Source organism: Marmota marmota, unplaced genomic scaffold (assembly GCF_001458135.2).
Source record: "Marmota marmota marmota unplaced genomic scaffold, marMar, whole genome shotgun sequence".
Taxonomy (NCBI): Eukaryota; Metazoa; Chordata; class Mammalia; order Rodentia; family Sciuridae; genus Marmota; species Marmota marmota.
The window spans coordinates 25304280-25323581 of NW_026000026.1; the positions used below are offsets into that span (position 1 = coordinate 25304280).

At 40.8% G+C, this 19302-nt stretch overlaps 1 protein-coding gene across 1 annotated transcript in view; it reads right to left on the bottom strand.

Moving 5' to 3' along the window:
- Positions 1-18907, bottom strand: part of Tm9sf4 (transmembrane 9 superfamily member 4) — a 50743-nt gene extending 31836 nt beyond the window's left edge. Inside the window, exon 1 of the mRNA XM_015481772.2 lies at positions 18680-18907. Within this exon, the coding sequence (XP_015337258.1) occupies positions 18680-18694 (15 nt within the window). The 5' untranslated portion in view covers positions 18695-18907. The remainder of the gene's footprint in view (positions 1-18679) is intronic.
- Between the last annotated feature and the right edge of the window lie 395 nt (positions 18908-19302).

Below are 19302 nucleotides of genomic sequence, written 5' to 3' on the forward strand. Positions count from 1 at the left end.
GGCGCACACATGTATGTAATTCCAGGGGCTTGGGAGGCTGAGGCAGGAGGATCGTGAGTTCAAAGCCAGCCTCATCAACTTAGCAAGGCCCTGAGCAACTCAGAAAGACCCTAACTCAAAATATTAAAAAATGGCTTGTGGCTGGGCTGGGGTTGTAGTTCAGTGGTGGAGAGTGCTCACCTCCCATACAGAGGGCACTGGGTTTGATCCTCAGCACCACATAAAGAGAAAATAAAGGTACTGTATTCATCTACAACTAAACAAAAAATTTTAAAAAAGAAAGAAATACATGTTTTTTTAAAAAGTAAAACCATTCAATGAATAATTCAAACACTATCCATGGGAAAAATGAATCTTCCTCCCATTCCAGCTACCCAGGGACAACTGCTACCACCAGTTCTTTTAAATCCCTCCAGAGGCATACTATGTTTGCACAAAGGGAAGGTTTTCAGTGCTGGGGCTTGCCTTGACTACAACAAACAGGTTTTGATTTTTTCTGACAGTAATGGAAAGCTGGCTTCAATGTCCGATTTTCTCTCCATGGGAGGATTTCCTCCACTTCATCAGCCATCTGAAGATTCCAGTCCTCCTTCTTGAAAGCTTTGCGGACACTCACTTAGTGGTTAGAATGTGTTTCACTTGAGAAATAAACATTGTCCTCCTTTTTTTCTCTAATTTCCCTTTATATCTGAATTCTGGTTAGCCAAGATATAAGGAAGACAAATCCTGTGTTACTGGCATAAACTGCCATTCAAAAGTCGCTTAAAAAACTCAATTTTTGAAAATGCAGAAAACAATTGTCACACAAAGATACTACTAGCAAACCAATTTGTTTTAGAGAAAGGATAAGGGAAGCAAAAAATTACAAAGAATATCTCCATAATAAACTCGAGTTTGTGAGCCAGGTGCAGTGGCGCACACATGTATGTAATTCCAGGGGCTTGGGAGGCTGAGGCAGGAGGATCGTGAGTTCAAAGCCAGCCTCATCAACTTAGCAAGGCCCTGAGCAACTCAGAAAGACCCTAACTCAAAATATTAAAAAATGGCTTGTGGCTGGGCTGGGGTTGTAGTTCAGTGGTGGAGAGTGCTCACCTCCCATACAGAGGGCACTGGGTTTGATCCTCAGCACCACATAAAGAGAAAATAAAGGTACTGTATTCATCTACAACTAAAAAAAAAAAAAAAATGGACTGTGGCTGTGGCTTAGTGGTTAACCGGGTTCAATCCCTGGTACCAAAATAAATAGAAAAGATGGCTAGATAAATAGATAGTCAGGCAAATAGAGTCTTTGAATACTTACACTGACAACCAAAAGCAATTCAGAAATTCAGCTTAGAATTAGAACTAATCATTATACTCATGCAAGACCGGCAGTGTTAGATTTTTTTCTAAATCTAATTTTAATCTAGATTTTTTTTTTTTTTTAGGGGGATGGGACACTTTGCCACTGAAGCCACATCCCCAGTCCTTTTTATTTCTTATTTTGAGATAGGTTTCACTAAGTTGCTCAGAGCCTTGATAAGTTACTGAGGCTGACCTCAAATTTTCAATCCCACTGCCTCAGACTCTGAGTTCCTAGGAATACAGGTGTGTGCCACCATTCCTGGCTTAGTATTAGATATTAAAGGTCACTGCCATGGTATTCTCACATAGTTGGAGGAATTATAAACTGGAACATTTCTGGAGACAACCTGGCATCTGTATCCCAAAAGCCCCCAAAAGTATATACTCAATTCTATTTCTAGTCATGTTCAAAAACATATGGCAAGTATGACAAAATCTAAAAGGGGTTTCCCACAGCATTATTTAAGTGAATTGAGTGATGGATTTTTTCTTTCTTTATGTATCTGTATTTTCTAACAAAATTATATAGTATTTATATAACTTCAGAAAAAAATGAGGCCAAACAAAACGTCACTGTGTGAATGTTCAGGTTCAAGTAATTTGAGTCTGGCACGAAGAACATCCTCCTGCTGGCCCTAGGACGACTTTCCAGCAGCATCTCCCACCTTTTCTTTCGAAGCCTTGGGGAGATCCAGGAAATGTTCCTGGCCTGGAGAGCACACTGGTGGGCTTGCTTTGTTTTAGACACTCCACCTTGCTTGATCAAGTCCTACTGCCCCGTGGAGGTCCGGACGAAATGTTTCTTCCTTACTTTTCAAGGTGCTTTATAAATATCTCTATGACACTAGAGGAAAGAGAATGGAAACATCACCTGATGCCCAAGTGAACTTTCACACCTATATATACTTCTGAAGATTGCTGCTTAAGTGAGAAATACTCAATTCTCTACTTGTTTAAGGTGCTATTATGGCACTTTTCACGTTTAGTTATGGCCATTTCAGTATCTGCCATCTCTCTCCCTGCACTTCTAGCTTTGTTGATTAGGGTGCTCAATAAATCCTTATTAAACACCAACCAAACTCTGATCTATTAAAATATGAAACCATCCATTCACACACAGGCTTAATACTGTGGTTCTTAATCTTCCCTGTTTCCCTCAAAAAAAAAAAAAAAAAAAATATTCCAAGTGCTGGGGACATAGCTCAGTGGTAGAGCACTTGCTTGGCATGTGTGAGGAGGTCCTGGGTTCAATCCCTAGTATCAAAAAAACAAAAATCTACCCCCACGCCAAAGTCTCATGCTAGATTACTGGTCATCATGACCAATGAAAAGTCAAATTTCTGAGAGATAGGATCCTGTTTTCAGCATTTTTTTTCTTAGTTGTTGACAGATCTTTATTTTATTTATTTATATGTGGTGCTGAGAATCGAACCCCAGTGCCTCACACATGTCAGGCAAGTGAGCTACCACTGAGCCACAGTCCCAGCCCTGTCTTCAGCATTTTTAAAGGGTCACTAGGTTCTTAGATCTTTGGAGAATAGTATTACCATTTTCTGGAAGCTTGTTAAAAAATACAGAACCTCAGGCCCTACCCTAGGACTTGAACCAGAATCTACATTTTAGCACGCTGTCCAAGTCAAAGGATCACCACTCTAGGTAATCTTAATGTAGCCAGGGTTAAGAACCACTGCTCAGGTGGCAGTGTCTATCCTAGATGATATACACCCCTTGGAAAGGAGGTGCTAGGTTTCTGTTTCTCTTTGGCCATGTTTCAAACTTCCTGGCTGGGTGCACGCCTGTAATCCCAGCGGCTTGGGAGGCTGAGGCAGGAGAATCAAAGCAGCCTCAGCAACAGTGAGGCACTAAGTAACTCAGTGAGACTCTGTCTCTAAATAAAATACAAAATAGGGCTGGGAATGTAGCTCAGGTTGAGTGCCCCCAAGTTCAATCCCTGGTACCCCCCACCAAAAAAAACCCCAAAATTACATCCTGACAATCAACAGGGAGGTGGCTATCATACACTGGGGAAAGTACTGAGCCTAAGGCCCCAAAATACAAACAGGAAATTGAACCCTATCCTTCAGCTCGAAGCTTTGGGCCATCAACTTTGGTTGGTGCTGGTGTCCTTACTTATTGGGATAGATTCATGCAGAAGGGGGGGTGTGGAAACACCATTACCATCACATATGAGACATTATGATCATTATTTCTTGCTAACTAAAAGCAAGTGTTCTGAGTTTCCCCTTCTAAGAAGCCTGACACCAGACCTTTTAGCTTTATCTGATAAGTGACTTGAAGCTGGGGCAGAGGATTACAATCTCTTTATCAAGCCAATTAAATCTAAGAAGTTACTTCAGTTCTACCTTCTTTTGAAACAGAATCTTCCAAACTTAGATGAGAGACCCTGCCCTGGGGAACTCAAGGGCTCTCTGAGAGTTCAGGTTGCAGAGGAATGAAAACCAAATCCTGAGAGACATCAGTACACTTTTGTTCCAAAGTCTTAAACAAATGGAGCAAGTCCACACAGGCAGGACAAAAACAGAAAGACCACAGTGAGAATAATACTCACCCTAAGGGAAAGACACACCACAAATAAAAAAGAAGACAGTTGCTCAGTACATACCAAGTACAAGGCACTGTGGCAGACATGGTAACTTCCAATTTCCATTCACCTAGTCCTGCTGGTTCTAAGTCCTTCACATACACAGTGAGTCATAGCCTTACAACTACCTGTAGATTTTTACCACCATTTTGTAGGCAATTGCCAGTTAACATGAGTCAGAGATTCATAACTTGCATAACTTGCATAAGGTCATCCAGCCAGAAAGTGGAGGACAGGTGAGTTGTAATAGAAAATGAGAATGTAATGATGCTGCTGATAAAAATGGCAGCTAACATTTACTCAATACTGATTATGTATCAGGCACATAATCAGTTCTAGTTCTTTTCATTTAACAACTAATTATCACAACAATCCTATTGGAAAGGGACTCTTATAATTCCCAATTCACAGATAAGGTAAATGAGGTTCAGAGAGGTGACAAATATTGGATGAGCCAGGATTTATACCTAGGCAGTCTGAGCCCAAAGCCCATGTTTGAGCCAGTACAGAAATGAGTTCACCAATTATTTATTGACCACCTACTATGTGTCAGGTAGTACCATGTGAGCAGCCTCACAGATGCCTACAAGGAGCTTTTAGCCTACAGGGGGACAGTGACAAGACACCAGTCAATCCCACTAGGTGTCCAATGCTAGCAGCTGGTTAAGAGGATAGGAATTATTGGGGAGTATACAGCAACACACCTAGTCTTAAGAGTTAGGGGAAGGCAGGCATAAGGAAGGGAGGAGTGTTCCAGGAAGAGAAAAACACAGGTAACAAAGGCCTGGTGGCAACTGGAAGTTTCTGGCAGGTAAAAGCACAGGCTGTATTCTTCAAAGCTGACAGCGTGGATAAATCACCCAGCAACCTTGTTAAAATGCAGACTCTGATTCAGTAGGTCTGTGGTGGGTCCTGAGATTCTGCATTCCTAATGAGGTATCAGGCAATGACAACAATTTTTGGTGTATGGATATACTTTTAAATAATCTTTTTTTTGTTGTTGTTTTTAGAGAGAGAGAGAGAGAGAATTTTTTAATATATTTTTTTTTTTTTTAGTTATCGGCGGACACAACATCTTTGTTTGTATGTGGTGCTGAGGATCGAACCCGGGCCGCACGCATGCCAGGCAAGCGCGCTACCGCTTGAGCCACATCCCCAGCCCCTTTTAAATAATCTTGATGGAAAGTTTTCTAAGAAAAAAAATCCAGGAGCTAAAAATATAAAGGACATATAAAGGAAGAAAATGAAAAAAAAAAAATACACACCACAAAGAAATAAAAAAAAATGGTTTAGATAAAAACATCTACAACTCACTTGACAAAAGAGTCATTTCTTCAAGATACCAATAATTTATAATTAATGAAGAACAAATAACTCATAACTCAAAAGAATACAATCAGGCAGTTTAAAAACAAAATGAAACAAAAAGTTCAAATGGCTAAGCACAAAAGGATGATCAATATCATTCATGATTTTAAAAATGTGAGTCAAAATAATGACATCTCATTTTTAACCTATCAGAGTCACAAAGTATAAAAATGTCTGGCATAGTTTTTGGGGAGAGCAAGTTAGTCATGTATTCTTAAATGGAAGGCAGAACTATTATTGAAGGACTGCCAATGTGAGTTATTGGAGAGAAAAAAAGTATGATGCTCAGGGTCTATGTATAGCATGGTCTCATTTGCTAAATAGCTTTTTTTTTTTTTTTTTGTACCAGGGATTGAACCCACAGATACTTTACCACTGAGCCACAACCTCAGCCCTTTTTTATATTTTATTTAGAGACAGGGTCTTGTTGGGTTGCTTAGGGCCTCACTAAATTGCTGAGGCTGGCTTTGAACTCATGATCCTCCTGCCTTAACCTCCTGAGCTGCTGGGATTACAGGCCTGCATCACCATGTCCAGCTTTAAATAGTTTTTTAAAGAGCAAGTACCAAAACTTGACAAAGACATCACAAGAAAAGGAAGCTACAAATATCTATCATGAACATAGATAAAAAAGTCTTTACCAAAAAGTTAGTAAATTGAACCAGCAACATATAAAAAGGTCTATATATCATGACCAAGTGGGATTTATCCCAGGAATGCCAGATTAATACAATTTGCTGTAATAAATAGCATAGAAAACAAAAACAACACCATTATTGCAACAGACTAAAAAAAAAGCACAACAAAATCCAACACATGGCAATCATAAAACTCAACAAACCAGGGAACTTCTTCACTCAGATAAAGGGCAACTATGAAAAACCCATAGCTGACATCATACTTAATGGTGAAAGACTAAATGTTAAGTTCCCCTAAAATCAGGAACAAGGCAGGATGTCCATTTTCACCATCTATTTCACCACTATGCTATAAGCCAATACATGGAAGCAAATAAATTAATTAGAAATTAAAGGCAACTACAGTAAAAATAAGTAAAGGGGCTGGGCTTAGTAGTAAAGTGCTTGCCTAGCACATGTGAAGCACTGGGTTCAATTCTCAGCACCACATAAAAATAAATAAAATAAAGGGCATTGTGTCCATCTACAACTAAAAATATTTTAAAAAGAAGAGGTAAAAAGTGCTTTTACTTGCACATCACATGATCTTGTATTTAGAAAATCCTAAGGAATCTACAAAATAATTAACTAGAACTAATAAGCAAATTGAGGAAGGTCACAGGCCACCAGATCAACATACAAAAAATTAACTATATTTCTACATACTGGCAGCAATCAACCTGAAAAATATAATTAAAAAAAAATTCTACTTAGTATCAAAAAGAATATTTAGGAATATATTTTTAAGAAGGACTTGTACATTTAAAATTACAAAACATTGCTAAGAGAAATTAAAGAAGATCTAAATAATTGGAGATATTCCATGTTTACGGATTGGAACTCAATACTGTTAGGGATGGAAATTCTCCTCATATTGGATTCAACGTGATCCCTATCAAAATCTCAGCAGACTTCCTTGCAGAAATTGACAACCTGACCCTAAAATTTACACAGGAACAGAAAGGACCTAATACATACAAAACAATTTTAAAAACCAAATCAGAGGATTTACATTATCCAATTTCTAAATATTATAAAGCACAGTAATAAAGACAGTATAGTAAGGATACACATACATGTCAATGGAACAGAATTTAAATTCTAGAAATAAATCTTTACATTTATAATAAACTGATCTTCAATAAAGGTGCTGAGGCAATTCAATAGGCCAGTACCACAAAAACAAACAAACAAAAACAACCTCAAAGTGAACTATAGACCTAAATAGAAAAGCCCAAACCCTCAAAATCTCTAGAATACAGAGGAGAAAACCTGTGTGGATTAGGCAAAGATGTCTTACACATGTCACCAACAGTATAATTCATTAAAAAATTAATAAATAGCTGGGCACAGTGGTGCATGCCTATAATCCCAGCAGCTCAGAGGCCAAGGCAAGAGGATTGCAAGTTCAAAGCCAGCCTCAGCAACTTAGCAAGATCCTGTCTCTAAATAAAATACAAAAAAGGGCTGGGGATGTGGCTCAGTTGTTAAGCGCCCTGGGGTTTAATCCCTGATAAGAAAAGAAAAAAAAATCATAATTTAGATCTCATAAAAAAATAAAACTTTTATACTTTCAAAGACACCATTAAGAAAAGATAGGCCACAGACTAGGGGGACAATCTTTGCAAATCATTTATATAATAAAGGATTTATATCTAGAATAAATAAAGAACTCTTGTAATAATCCAACTAAAAAACAGGTGAGCCAGGTACAGTGGCGCATGCCTGTAATCCTAGCAGTTTGAAAGGCTGAGGCAGGAGGCTCACGAGTTCAAAGCCAGCCTCAGTAAAAGCAAGGTGCTAAGCAACTCAGTGAGACCCTGTCTCTAAATAAAATAAAAAATAGGGCTGGGGATGTGCCCCAGAGGTCAAGTGCCCCTGAGTTCAATCACCGGTACCAAAATACAAAAAACCAAAACAAACAAATACAACCCCCCAAATAAAAAAACTGGTGAAAGCTGGTGATAAAATACTTGTCTAGCAGGTGGGAAGCCCTGAGTCCAACCCCCAGTACCCCCCCCCCAACAGAAGCTAAAGATTTTTTTTTTAATATTTGTTGATTGACCTTTATTTATTTATTTACATGTGGTGCTGAGACTCTAACCCAGTGCCTCACGCATGCAACGCAAGTACGCTACCGCTGAGCCATAACCCCAGCCCCAGAAGCTAAAGATGTGTATAGACTTTTCACAAGAGAAGATATATAAAGATATATGAACGGCTAATAAACACATAAGATGTCTAGCTGGTTATGGCGGCACATGCCAGCTACTCAGGAGGCTGAGGCATGAAGAATACAAGTTTGAGGACAGTTTGGGTAGTAAGACTCTGCCTCAAAATAAAAATAAACAAATACAGGCCTGGGGACATAGTTTGATAGTAGAGCACCCCTGGATTCAATTCCCAGTACTACAAAAAAAAAAAAAAAGTTTAATCTCATTTATCATTGGGGAAATGCAAACCAAAACCGCAGTGAGGTAACCACACAAGCACTAGAATGACTCAACCCAGAAATACAGGCAAGCAATATGGACCAGGATGTGGAGAAAGGAACCTCCACATATTGTTGATGGGAATGTAAAATGGCACAGGCACTCTGGAACGTTTGACAGTATCTTAAAAAGTTAAACTTACCATACTAGCCAGCATTCCCAACTCTAGGCATTTACCCAAGAGAAAAATATACTTCCAAAGACCTGTATGTGAATGTGCACAGCAAATTTAATCACCACATAGTAGTTCCCCCTCATATAAGTGTTTCACTTTCCAGTTTCAGTTACCTGCAGTCAATAAAGGTCTGGAAAATTTTCTATTACATGGAAAATTCCAGAAATAATCAATGCATAGGTCTTAAACAACTTTTATTATAGCATAGTGTTATAACGGCTCTATTTTGTTATTTGTTATTTTTAGTCTCTTCCTATGTTTAGTTAATAAATTAAAACTTTATCATAGATATACATGTATAGAGAAAAACAGTACATATAGGGCTCAGTACTAGACGAATATCCACTTGGGAACATCAGAATTTGTTCCATCAAATGGGGAGACTGTTGTAGTTCAAAATTGGAAACTATCCAAAGGCCAATCAATTAGTAATGAAGAAACAAAATGTACTATCTCCACACAATGGAATAGTATTCAGCAATTAAAAAAAAAAAGTACTACTAATACATGTTAAAGCATGGATAAATGTCAAAAACATTATACTATGTAAAAGAAGTCAGATACAAAAGTCTACACACCATGATTCTGCTTCCACGAAATGCCTAGAAAAGGAAAGTCTACAGACAGGAAGCAGATCAGTAGTTGGCTGGCTATGGAAGCAGGGGTTGACTATAAGGAAAACTGAGGTAATAGAAATGTTATAAAGCATTGTGTCATTATGGTGATAGCTGCAAAAGTCTACATTTACTAAAGTTCAGTGAGTGATTTTATGGTACCAAATTTGCTTCATAAGTCTGAAGAAAAAAATAACTAGCTGGTCTGACTATCAAACTAGTTTAACAATATAATGATAATTATTGAAAGCTGGAGATGCATTATGGGGATTAGCTATGTTATTCTACTTTTACTTATGTTGGAAATTTTTATAACAAAAAGTTTAAAAAAGTAGCTATATGCATAAAAATGTCCTGGAGCAGTGGTGCATGCCTGTAATTCCAGTGACTCGGGATGCTGAGGCAGGAGGATTGTGAATTCAAAGCCAGCCTCAGCAACTCGAGACACCGAACAACTCAGTGAGACCCTGTCTCTAAATAAAATACAAAATAGGGCTGGGGATGTGGCTAAGTGGTCACATGCCCCTGAGTTCTATCCTGAGTACATTAAAAAAAAAAAAAAAGTTCTGTAAAGATATTTTAAAAGTCAAAAACTACCTCTGATGAATGGATTACAGGTAGCTCAATGACTTTTTCACTTTATAGCTTTCTAAGAAACTGACACAATTATATGTTTTACTATCACAACATTTTTTTATTTTACAACTTTTATACTTTTTTTTCCACGTACATGGATCACTCTTTTTTAAAAAGAATATTTATTTTCTGTTATAAATTATAAAAATACTTATTTTCAGTTATAAGTTATTTCAGTTATAAGGACACAATATCCTTATTTCATTTTTATGTGGTGCTGGGGGTCAAATCCAATGTCTCACACGCGGTAGGCGAGCGCTCTACCTCTGAGCCACAGTCCAGCCCACGAGTCACTCTTATTCAAAATAAATTTATTTGTGGGGGCTGGGGCTGTGGCTCAGCGGAAGAACGCTCGCTTAGCACGTGCAAGGCCCTGGGTTCGATCCTCAGCACCACATAAAAATAAATAAAATAAAGGTATTGTGTCCAACTACAACTAAAAAATAAATATTAGAAAAAATACATTTGTATTTTAAGAAGGGAAGGAAATGAGTTGCCTCTGAATAGTGACAATTAAGAGTTAAACTTAAGAATGATGCAGAAAGGAGCTGGAGCTGAAGGTTAGTAGCAGAGCACTTGCCTAGCATGGCAGAGGGCCAGGATATAATCTCCAGTATCACAAAGAAAGTAAAGAAAAAAAGGAGGAATGATGCAGAAAAGATTCTGCCACCAGATTTGTGGGTAACCAGACAGATCAGCAATTCTTTTTTATTTCTTAAGATGTTGATGTACCTTTATTTTATTCATTCATCTATATGCAGTGTGGAGAATTGAACCCAGTGCCTCACATATGCTAGGCAAGTCTTCTACCATTGAACCACAACTCTGGCTCCATGCAATTCTTCAGCTCAGGGAGTACCACAAACCTCTCTGAGAACCTTACAGGAGCTACAGACCCTGCTCGCAGGGAGGTGGGGAAGTTCCAATGTACAGAATGTAACATGATTCCAGGAGAATCAGGGCCATAGTAGCTTATGGGCCTTTGACAAGACTGCCATACTACATGCTGTTCCAACTAGGACTCCATTATCCTCTGTAGCCTTGACAGCCTGAAAGGATGATTGACCCACAGTTCATTTCTGTATAGAAGGCAAAGTAGCAAAGCACTTGCTTCTTTGGAAATTCCTCTGTGTTTTTCTATAATTTTCAACCGATCATCTCAGTAACTCCCATTTGAGGTTCAGTATGAAAAGTCAGTTAAGTATTTGGCAAACATCTTTTGCATGTTCAGAGCCATGAAAGGAGGGGGACTTCTAAGAGACATGAACTAGCCCATTCAATGTCACTTTGCTTTATTTGGTTTCCAAGTCACCAGACCACAAAGGCAGCTTGTCAGAGAACAAGGTGATGGCAATCTAGAAGGCCTCTTGTGTAGTAATCGTACACTTCATCACTGGCAAAGATATGGGTGACCTGAAAAGTGATAAAGCTCAAGAGACCCAAGAATCAAGGTCTTTCCTTCCTTGTCGTTTCTTCTTGGGGATTGGACAATCAGAAAAACCCTACAAACAACAAACAAAAAAAGGACTGCTAGAACAAAATAGCACTCCTTACCCACCAAATTTTGCTCCACCCAGTTTTTAAAAAATTTTTTTTTGTAGTTGTAGATGGACAGAATGCCTTTTTTTCATTTGTTTATTTTTATGCGGTGCTGAGGATCAAAACCAGTGCCTCAATGCATGCTAGGCAAGTGCTCTGCCACTGAGCTACAGCCCCAGCCCTCCACCTAGTTTTAAAGGTGTGAACAATTAATTTACCCAAAGAATAGGAAGTTTCCCCTGAGAACTGAAAACGATTTCACTCACTCACATTGCTGCGTGACCAGAAGTTAACCTTTTCTTTTCTGGAGCCCTCTGCCTTGCAATCTCCTTTCCCATAAATAGTATCACCCAGCTATACAGTCTGGCCAATCTGAACAGCGGTTCCACTGGGCCTGGTGGCCCATGCCTGTAAACCCAGTGGCTCGGGAGGCTGAGACAGGAGGATCATGAGTTCAAAGCCAGCCTCAGCAAAAGTGAGGTGCTAAGCAACTCAGTGAGATCCTGTCTCTAAATAAAATACAAAATAGGGCTGGGGATGTGGCTCAGTGATTGAGTGCCCCTGAGTTCAGACCTTGGTAACTGCCCCCCCCCCAACCCAAAGAACAGTGGTTCCTGTTTCTTCCATGCCCTTCCTGCTGCTGAAAAAGCAGCACCTTCCTCACAGGTGGCTAGATTCTTCTTTTTCTTTCTCAAAGATAGTCACCTTGTTAAGACCACATCAGTAACTGCTCCTAGATTAAAGAAAAGGAAAAAGAAAGGGGAGGGAGAGGAAGAAAAGGAAGCAGAAAAAAGGCTTTGGGGACACAGTTTGCCAACAGTTAAATGAAATCAATTCCCCACTCAGTTAAAACTCCCTGAGAATTCAACCCCACATGAATGAAGGCTAATGACAGCTGAAGAACACTTACTAAGAAGCCCATGGAGCTAAAGAACTCATAGAGAAAAAGAAAACAAAAACACCCACAACCAAATTAGCCACTGGGGACTCTGAAAAATGTAGCCTTTATTTCAGGGCCAATAGACACAGAATAATAGAGACACACAAAAAGACAAAAATTTACTGAGGGAGGAGGAAGACCCCCAATAGGTTGTGTAAGTCCAGGTGAAACTAACCATCCACATAAAGCAATAGGCAGCCAGAAATGCCCTGCCCTTCTCTCCTGCCCTCAGGGCTGACCACAGAACTCTCAGCTTAGAGCACCTCCGCACCATTTCAAACCCTGGAGTAGAGTTACAGAACGCCCTCTTTGTGCCAGGCCCTTTTATCTTATGTATCATCCACACATCACAAAACAGGATCATCACAAAAGGATCATCTCATCACAACAACCCTTTTGAGCAGAGTATCATCCCACTTCAAAAACAAAAAAATAGATTCAGTATGAGATGATGAAAAAAGTTTGGTGATGGCTGCATAACATTGTGAATTAATGTTGGAACCTTTACACTTAAAAATGGCTACAATGGTAAACCAGTCTCTCTCTCTCTCATGCATGCACTCGCACACACGCACACACACACAAAAGATTAGGAAAAAATAAGGTAATAGGCATAAGGAGGCAAACAGTTTGACCACAGTCACAAAACCAGTACAAAGTCACAGAAGTAACAAGAGTATCAAGAGCTGGAATTCTAGCCCAGATTCTTAGCCCAAGCCTGAGACAAAGATTTCAAATTTTGAGAGCTCGGTTTCATGTGTCAGGCATAGGTAAGAAATCATGTTAGATTGGCACAGAGGAAGCAATGAAGAGGAATGAGATGGAACTGAGAAGTCCTGGGTGTCCCCATTCGTGCTCCATTTGGGAAAGAGTGGTGTCAGCAAATGGTTCAGGGATCAAAGCAGATTTGGAGGTAGGTGGCTCCTGTTATTCGTCTGTGGCCAGATGGCCCTGCTTATCCTGGGTCCTTCCCACCATCCTGCCAGTGTCCAGAGATCAAAACTCAACCTTCTCCAACATTCTGTAACCTGCTTTTTTAATGCCAAGATCAAAGGGGAACTTTTGTCCATGTTGTAAAAGAGAAACCAAGAGGCAACTAAATGCTGGCTCTCCCTCCTCTGTACTTCCTGGGGGGATTAAGGGCACTCCTTTAAAGGGACTCCTCAGGGAAACACATTTAACCAAGGCCTAGTTTCAGCACTTCACCTCTCAGAACACCGCAGCTCCTACAGAGTGTGCACCAGGTGGGGCAACTTGAGAGCAGACAGACACAACCAACACAAGACAACCTGCAAAGATCACAAAAACTATGATCATGGAAAAAAAAATCTGATGTTATAGGCATATTAGCAAAAAAATCACCTTAAAGGCAAGTATTCTAGACCACAGAATTTTGACTTGTAATTTAGAAATCATAAAGTCCAAGTTTTAATTTCACACATGACATACTTGGAAAACAGACCAGTAAAGCCAAAGTGATTTGTCTAGGGTATACAGAAAATGTGATAGTGTTGGAACCACATCCAGACTGACCCTGTGCTCCTTTCTCAATAGCTAATGCCCAGCCATACATGAGGTCCAAAGGAGAGCAGCTCCCCACATCATGACTGGTGGCAGAGTCCAGGCTTCTTGCCTCCTTGTTCAGGACTTTCCCATCCAAGTGCCCTATGATTAGCACTAGATTCCATAACTAAAAACTGTTCCTGTGCTTCTGGCTGGGGGGGGGGGGGGCCGGGTGCTGGCCAGTGCTGCCTGCACTCAAGAAAACTCTGTGTGTGTGCATGGTACTGGGGTCAAACCCAGGGCCTCCTGCATATTGGATAAATACTCTACCACTAGGCTACAACCCCAGCTCTTTTAAATTTTATTCTTTTTTTTTTTATATTTATTTTTAGTTTTTTAAGTGGACACAATATCTTTATTTTATTTTTACGTGGTGCTGAGAATCGAACCTAGTGCCTCACGCATGCTAGGCGATCGCGCTACCACTTGAGCCACACCCCCAGCCCATTAAATTTTATTCTTAAGACAGGGTCTTAAATTTTATTTTGAAACAAGCTGGTCTTGAATTTGCAATCCTCCTATACCAGCCTCTCAAACAGCAAAGACTACATGGCTGTGCCACTGTGCCCAGCTCAAAAGAACCCTGAAGTCATTCTATCCATTTCTCTGCCTCTAAACCATATCAAATCTAAGCAACCTCAAAACAGTGTGCACTGAGCCAGCAATTCCACTACTAGGTAAAGACCCAAGAAAACTGAAGATATATTCATGCAAAAATGTGCCCATGAATTTCTACAGCATTATACCTAATAGCTCAAAAGTGGGAACAATTCCAATGTCTGTCAACTAATGAAAAAATAACCTGTGGTCTACCACATAATAGAACATTATTCAGGCATAAAAAGGAATGAAGCACTGATACGTGCTATAAATGGATAACTTTGAAAACATAAGTAAAAAAATTCAGACACAGAAGACCACATATTATAAATTCCCCTTATATGAAATGTCCAGAAAAGGCAAATCCATAGAGACAGAAAATATGTTAGTGGTTGCTAAGGGCTGCAGGCAGTAAGAGTGGGAGTGACTACTACTGTTTCTTTTTAGGGTGATAAGAATGTTCTGGAATGAGACCCAACACTGAATATACTAAAAACCACTGAATTGTACGCTTTAAAAGGACAAGTTTTATGGCATGTGAATTATATGTAAAAAATAAAACTATAATACAATCCAAAACAGTGCGAATGAGAGACAAGTAGAGACAAGTGAGACAAGTAGAGTTTTATTCTCTAAATTCAAGTTTCTAGACCAGAAATGCCTACAAATATACTCAATGTACATTTCCCAAGTTCCACCAAAATAATATTCCCAAGAGCAGTTTTACATAAAGAATGAGATAGGAGCCTGCTTCTCAATTTAGACCTAGCCAGATCAATTCCATATCCTATAATTTTATAGGGTAGGATGGGAGGAACGCAAGAAAATTTTAAAAAGAACTTCAGTTTATAGGGGCTACCTTCTCCTATGGTGGGAGAAGTCTTGCCCTGCAGGTTCAGAAAACAGCCACTGTGCTAAGACCACCTGGGAGGTAGCAGCCCAACCCTTGGGGAAAAAGAACTATTCACCAAGCTAAAAGAGAGAGGGAAAGGGGGGCTGTGGATATAGCTCAGTTGGTAGAGTGCTTACCTCCCATGCATAAAGCCCTGGGTTCAATCCCTAGCACTGCCAAAAAAAGAAAGAAAAAAAAATGGGGGGGGAGGGAAGCCCTGTAGTCACAACCTGAATTTTCAAAACAAAAGAACAAAGCAAAAACCCCAGCCTGTTCCCATGGCCACTGAATCCACTAGCTCAGTTCCTCTTTGGTTGTATGACCTGCTTCAGGAACCTGTGCACCCCAAATTAGATCCCACACACCCCATCCCCAATGGTTGTGAAACAGTCTATGTGTATGAAGATGTGGGGACCATTGTGACTTCCGCGTAATAAAGTGCTTGACACAGACCAAACTCAGTCTAATTTTAAAAATATGTATTGCTAACTTATAACCTCTTAAAAAACCTCTGAACAGGGTAGGAATTTCCATTTTGCCCATTACACATACACCCCTATAACAATACTTTCATTCTTTCTCTGCACCAAAGTGTAGGTTTTATGCACTCTTCAGACTGGCCTCTGGGAGTCACTGTTTATATCACATACTCCATTTCTTAAAATTGGCTACGGTTTTCAAATGAAAGTGCAGTATAATATTCCAAGGTGGCACACTAAATCATTGTGCTAAGGATAAAATCCAAACTCATTTCCATGGCTTGTCTGCAGCATGAGAACAAACTGGTTCTCTTAATGTATTGTCCTGGAGGGACAGGAAGCATGAACAACTTAAGAGAACAACAATCTATTTCAAAATACAGTTCGCAGACTACAAACTGTAGGCTACAACTCACCCCGATTTTAAGTCTGCTTCTAGGTACACATTTACTCTTGCCTCAGTCCAATTTCATCTTGTGTCATTGTCTCCAACCCCCACCTATCAACATGCTTCAGATCCTCTACCCTGTGTTCCTCAAATGTGCCAAGCTCTCTATCTTGGCCTTTAGGTTTACCATTTCCTTCGCCTGGAACATTCCCTGCATACCTGATTCTTCCTTGTCAATCAAGTCTCAACTTACATCCCTTTCTCTGAGAAGACTTCTCTAATCACTCAATCCCAAATAGTTGTGTCACCCAGTCACTCCAATCACTATTACTTCACCTTGCTGTCTTCACAAACCTAACATTATGAAACATTAACTTATTATTTTTTAAACTGTTTTGTAGTTGTAGATGGACAGCATGCCTTTATTTTGTTTATTTTTATTTTTATGTGGTGCTGAGGATTGAACCCAGTGCCTCACACATGCTAGGCAAGCATTTTGCCACTGAGTCACAGCTCCAGCCCCTGGAACATTATTTTATGTATTTACTTATTTATGCATTTACATATTTACTATGTTCACTGCCTGTCACCTCAGACTAGAAAAGCTCCACAAGGAGCTCAAATTCACAAGTACACCTCCAGTTCCTGGCAGAGAGTAGGCACTCAAATATTTGCTGATTAAATAAATGTGTACCAAAAATATGTATTGCTAACTTATAACCTCTTAAAAACCTCTGAACAGGGCAGGAATTTCCCAGTGCAATGCTATAAATGCCACTTTATTGAACTTTTCCCTATGGTGAGAGGGTGTGACTTCCTGTCAAGTTCTTACACCATCTTTGTTCTGAATGTGGTAAAGGAAAAACAGGGGTTTCAACATATCACTTGGGATTTTCCCCACTTATGGTTCAAACTGAAGTCTGAGACCATGGGAATCAGGTGAGGCTGCAACCCCCCTTCCCCCTTTGGTGGTGCTGGGGATCAACCACAGGGCCTTGTGCATGCTAGGCAAGCACTCTACCACTAAGCTACAACACCAGCCACAGGATGTGAAATCTTTTACCTGACACTTGTGATTCTACAAAGAATCCTTCATCAAATAAACAAACAAAAGATAAGTTATCAGTCAGCTAACAGAAGGAGAAAAATCCATTATTGGTCAATAATCTACTGCTGTTTGGAGAAAATCAACACAAAGAATTGAAGCAAGAATCTTCCTCCGCTAAAGTCAAATGTTACATCCTATTCTCCAGGTTTTCCTTATCATTCACTCCCAGGATGAAATTATCTGCTGAGATAACAATATCCAGGAAGACCCAGGAAATCTCTGGACTAAGTGACTTCAATTTTAGTTCTGAACACTTAACAAGCAGAATGTGAGCTGAACTTTGGAAGAAAAGCCAGTTCTTCAAAGACTTACTCCCAGGGTTCTGTAGGAGAAGCCCGCACAGCTTTTACCCCCGCCTTCACCCAACATAGACTTTATCCTAAGGAGCTTCATCATAATGAGCATTTATCCCTAAGGAGCTGTGTGGCTCTGTAGGGGAATGGGAAGGGGAGGCAGCCTGGTGGGGCTAGAAGTGTTTTTCAGAATCTAGTTCACAGATCACCTCCATCATAATCACAGGAGTGCATATAAAGGTGCAGATCCCAGGGCAATGCCCAGCCCTACGGAGTTAGGACCTTTGGGAAGGAGGCTTTTAACTTGTCTTCCCACACACAACCTTTTTCTTATGCATAGTAAAGTCTGAGAAACAGTGGGATAGAAGGACACGAGAAGAGGCAAGGAGCTCATTGAAAAAGACAAGGGGTAGGAAAGGATCTGGGAATGGAAGATAGCGGTGGGCTAGGGGAGGGTGTGCTCTGCGTTATCAGCAGTCAAGAGGGGTGTGTGATGGGGACAGTTGAGGGTGGAGGTGAGAACAGAGCTTAGACTGGGAGGCTGGTCCGAAGCGAGGTCGCAGCAGCGGACTGGCCAGGACGTTGGGGAGGCGGGGAGAACAGGGTCTGGACGTGAGGGGGAGGAGCGAGGGTGGAAAAAACGGGGATTCTTCGGGGGGTGAGGGCTGAAAGGTGAAATGGGGAAGTGGGGATCACTGGGGGCGGGGACCAAAGTAGGGCTGGGAACCCAGCGGAGGCAGTAGCCGAGGTCTTCCTCCGAAAAGGCGCCTCTCCTAAAACTCCGGGCCTTGACAAGCCTGAATGCGGGGCCAAGATCCGGGAGGGGGAATTGGGAGGAGAGCCCAGTCAGGAGTAACCTGAGCAGGGGTTCTGAAAGTGGCTTGGCACCAGGCATGGGGTGCCGGAAGGTCCTGGGATACCCGAGAGGGCCCTGCCTCAGCTCCGGCTCCCGGAGTCTCCTTCACTCACCATCGCCGCCGCCATCTTGGATCCACGTGTCGCCGTGATGACGTCAGCGGAAGTGGTGCTTCCCTGGTTACGGACTTCGAGTCCTCGAGGTGGTCTATCAATTCCAATCTCTCCTGTCGTCGCGGTCAGCGAAAAGGCAAAGGAGACTTAACTCCCGCAAGACAGGCTAGTCCGAGCAGTCATGTCACTGACGAGGTGGAGAGAGAGGCTGGTGTAACTATTGGAGCCATATTAGCTCCTGGCAGAGACGGCGCCTCCCCTACTCTCGCTGCCTTGTGGGTAATGGAGTGTGCGAAACACGCTTGCTCTCTAGGTGCCATCTTTACTATTGGCAGAAAGACCCGTTGCCAGGGTTACCGAGACCTTGATAGAAGGAGGAGGGTGCTCCCGCAGCGGCCGAACTCTGAGAATAATCTGCAATTATGTGTTTATTTGCTTGACTAACATATATCCTTTCTAATAGACTATCCTCTGCAGGAAGTTAGGGTCCTGTCTTTTATTTTACCTTGCTCTACTTCATTGTCATCTGTAAAACAGGGAAGGGATTATAGTAACTCCATCCTAGGCTTCTGATGAAGATTCAGTCACATATGTTACATAGGATGCGTTCAATAAATAATTAT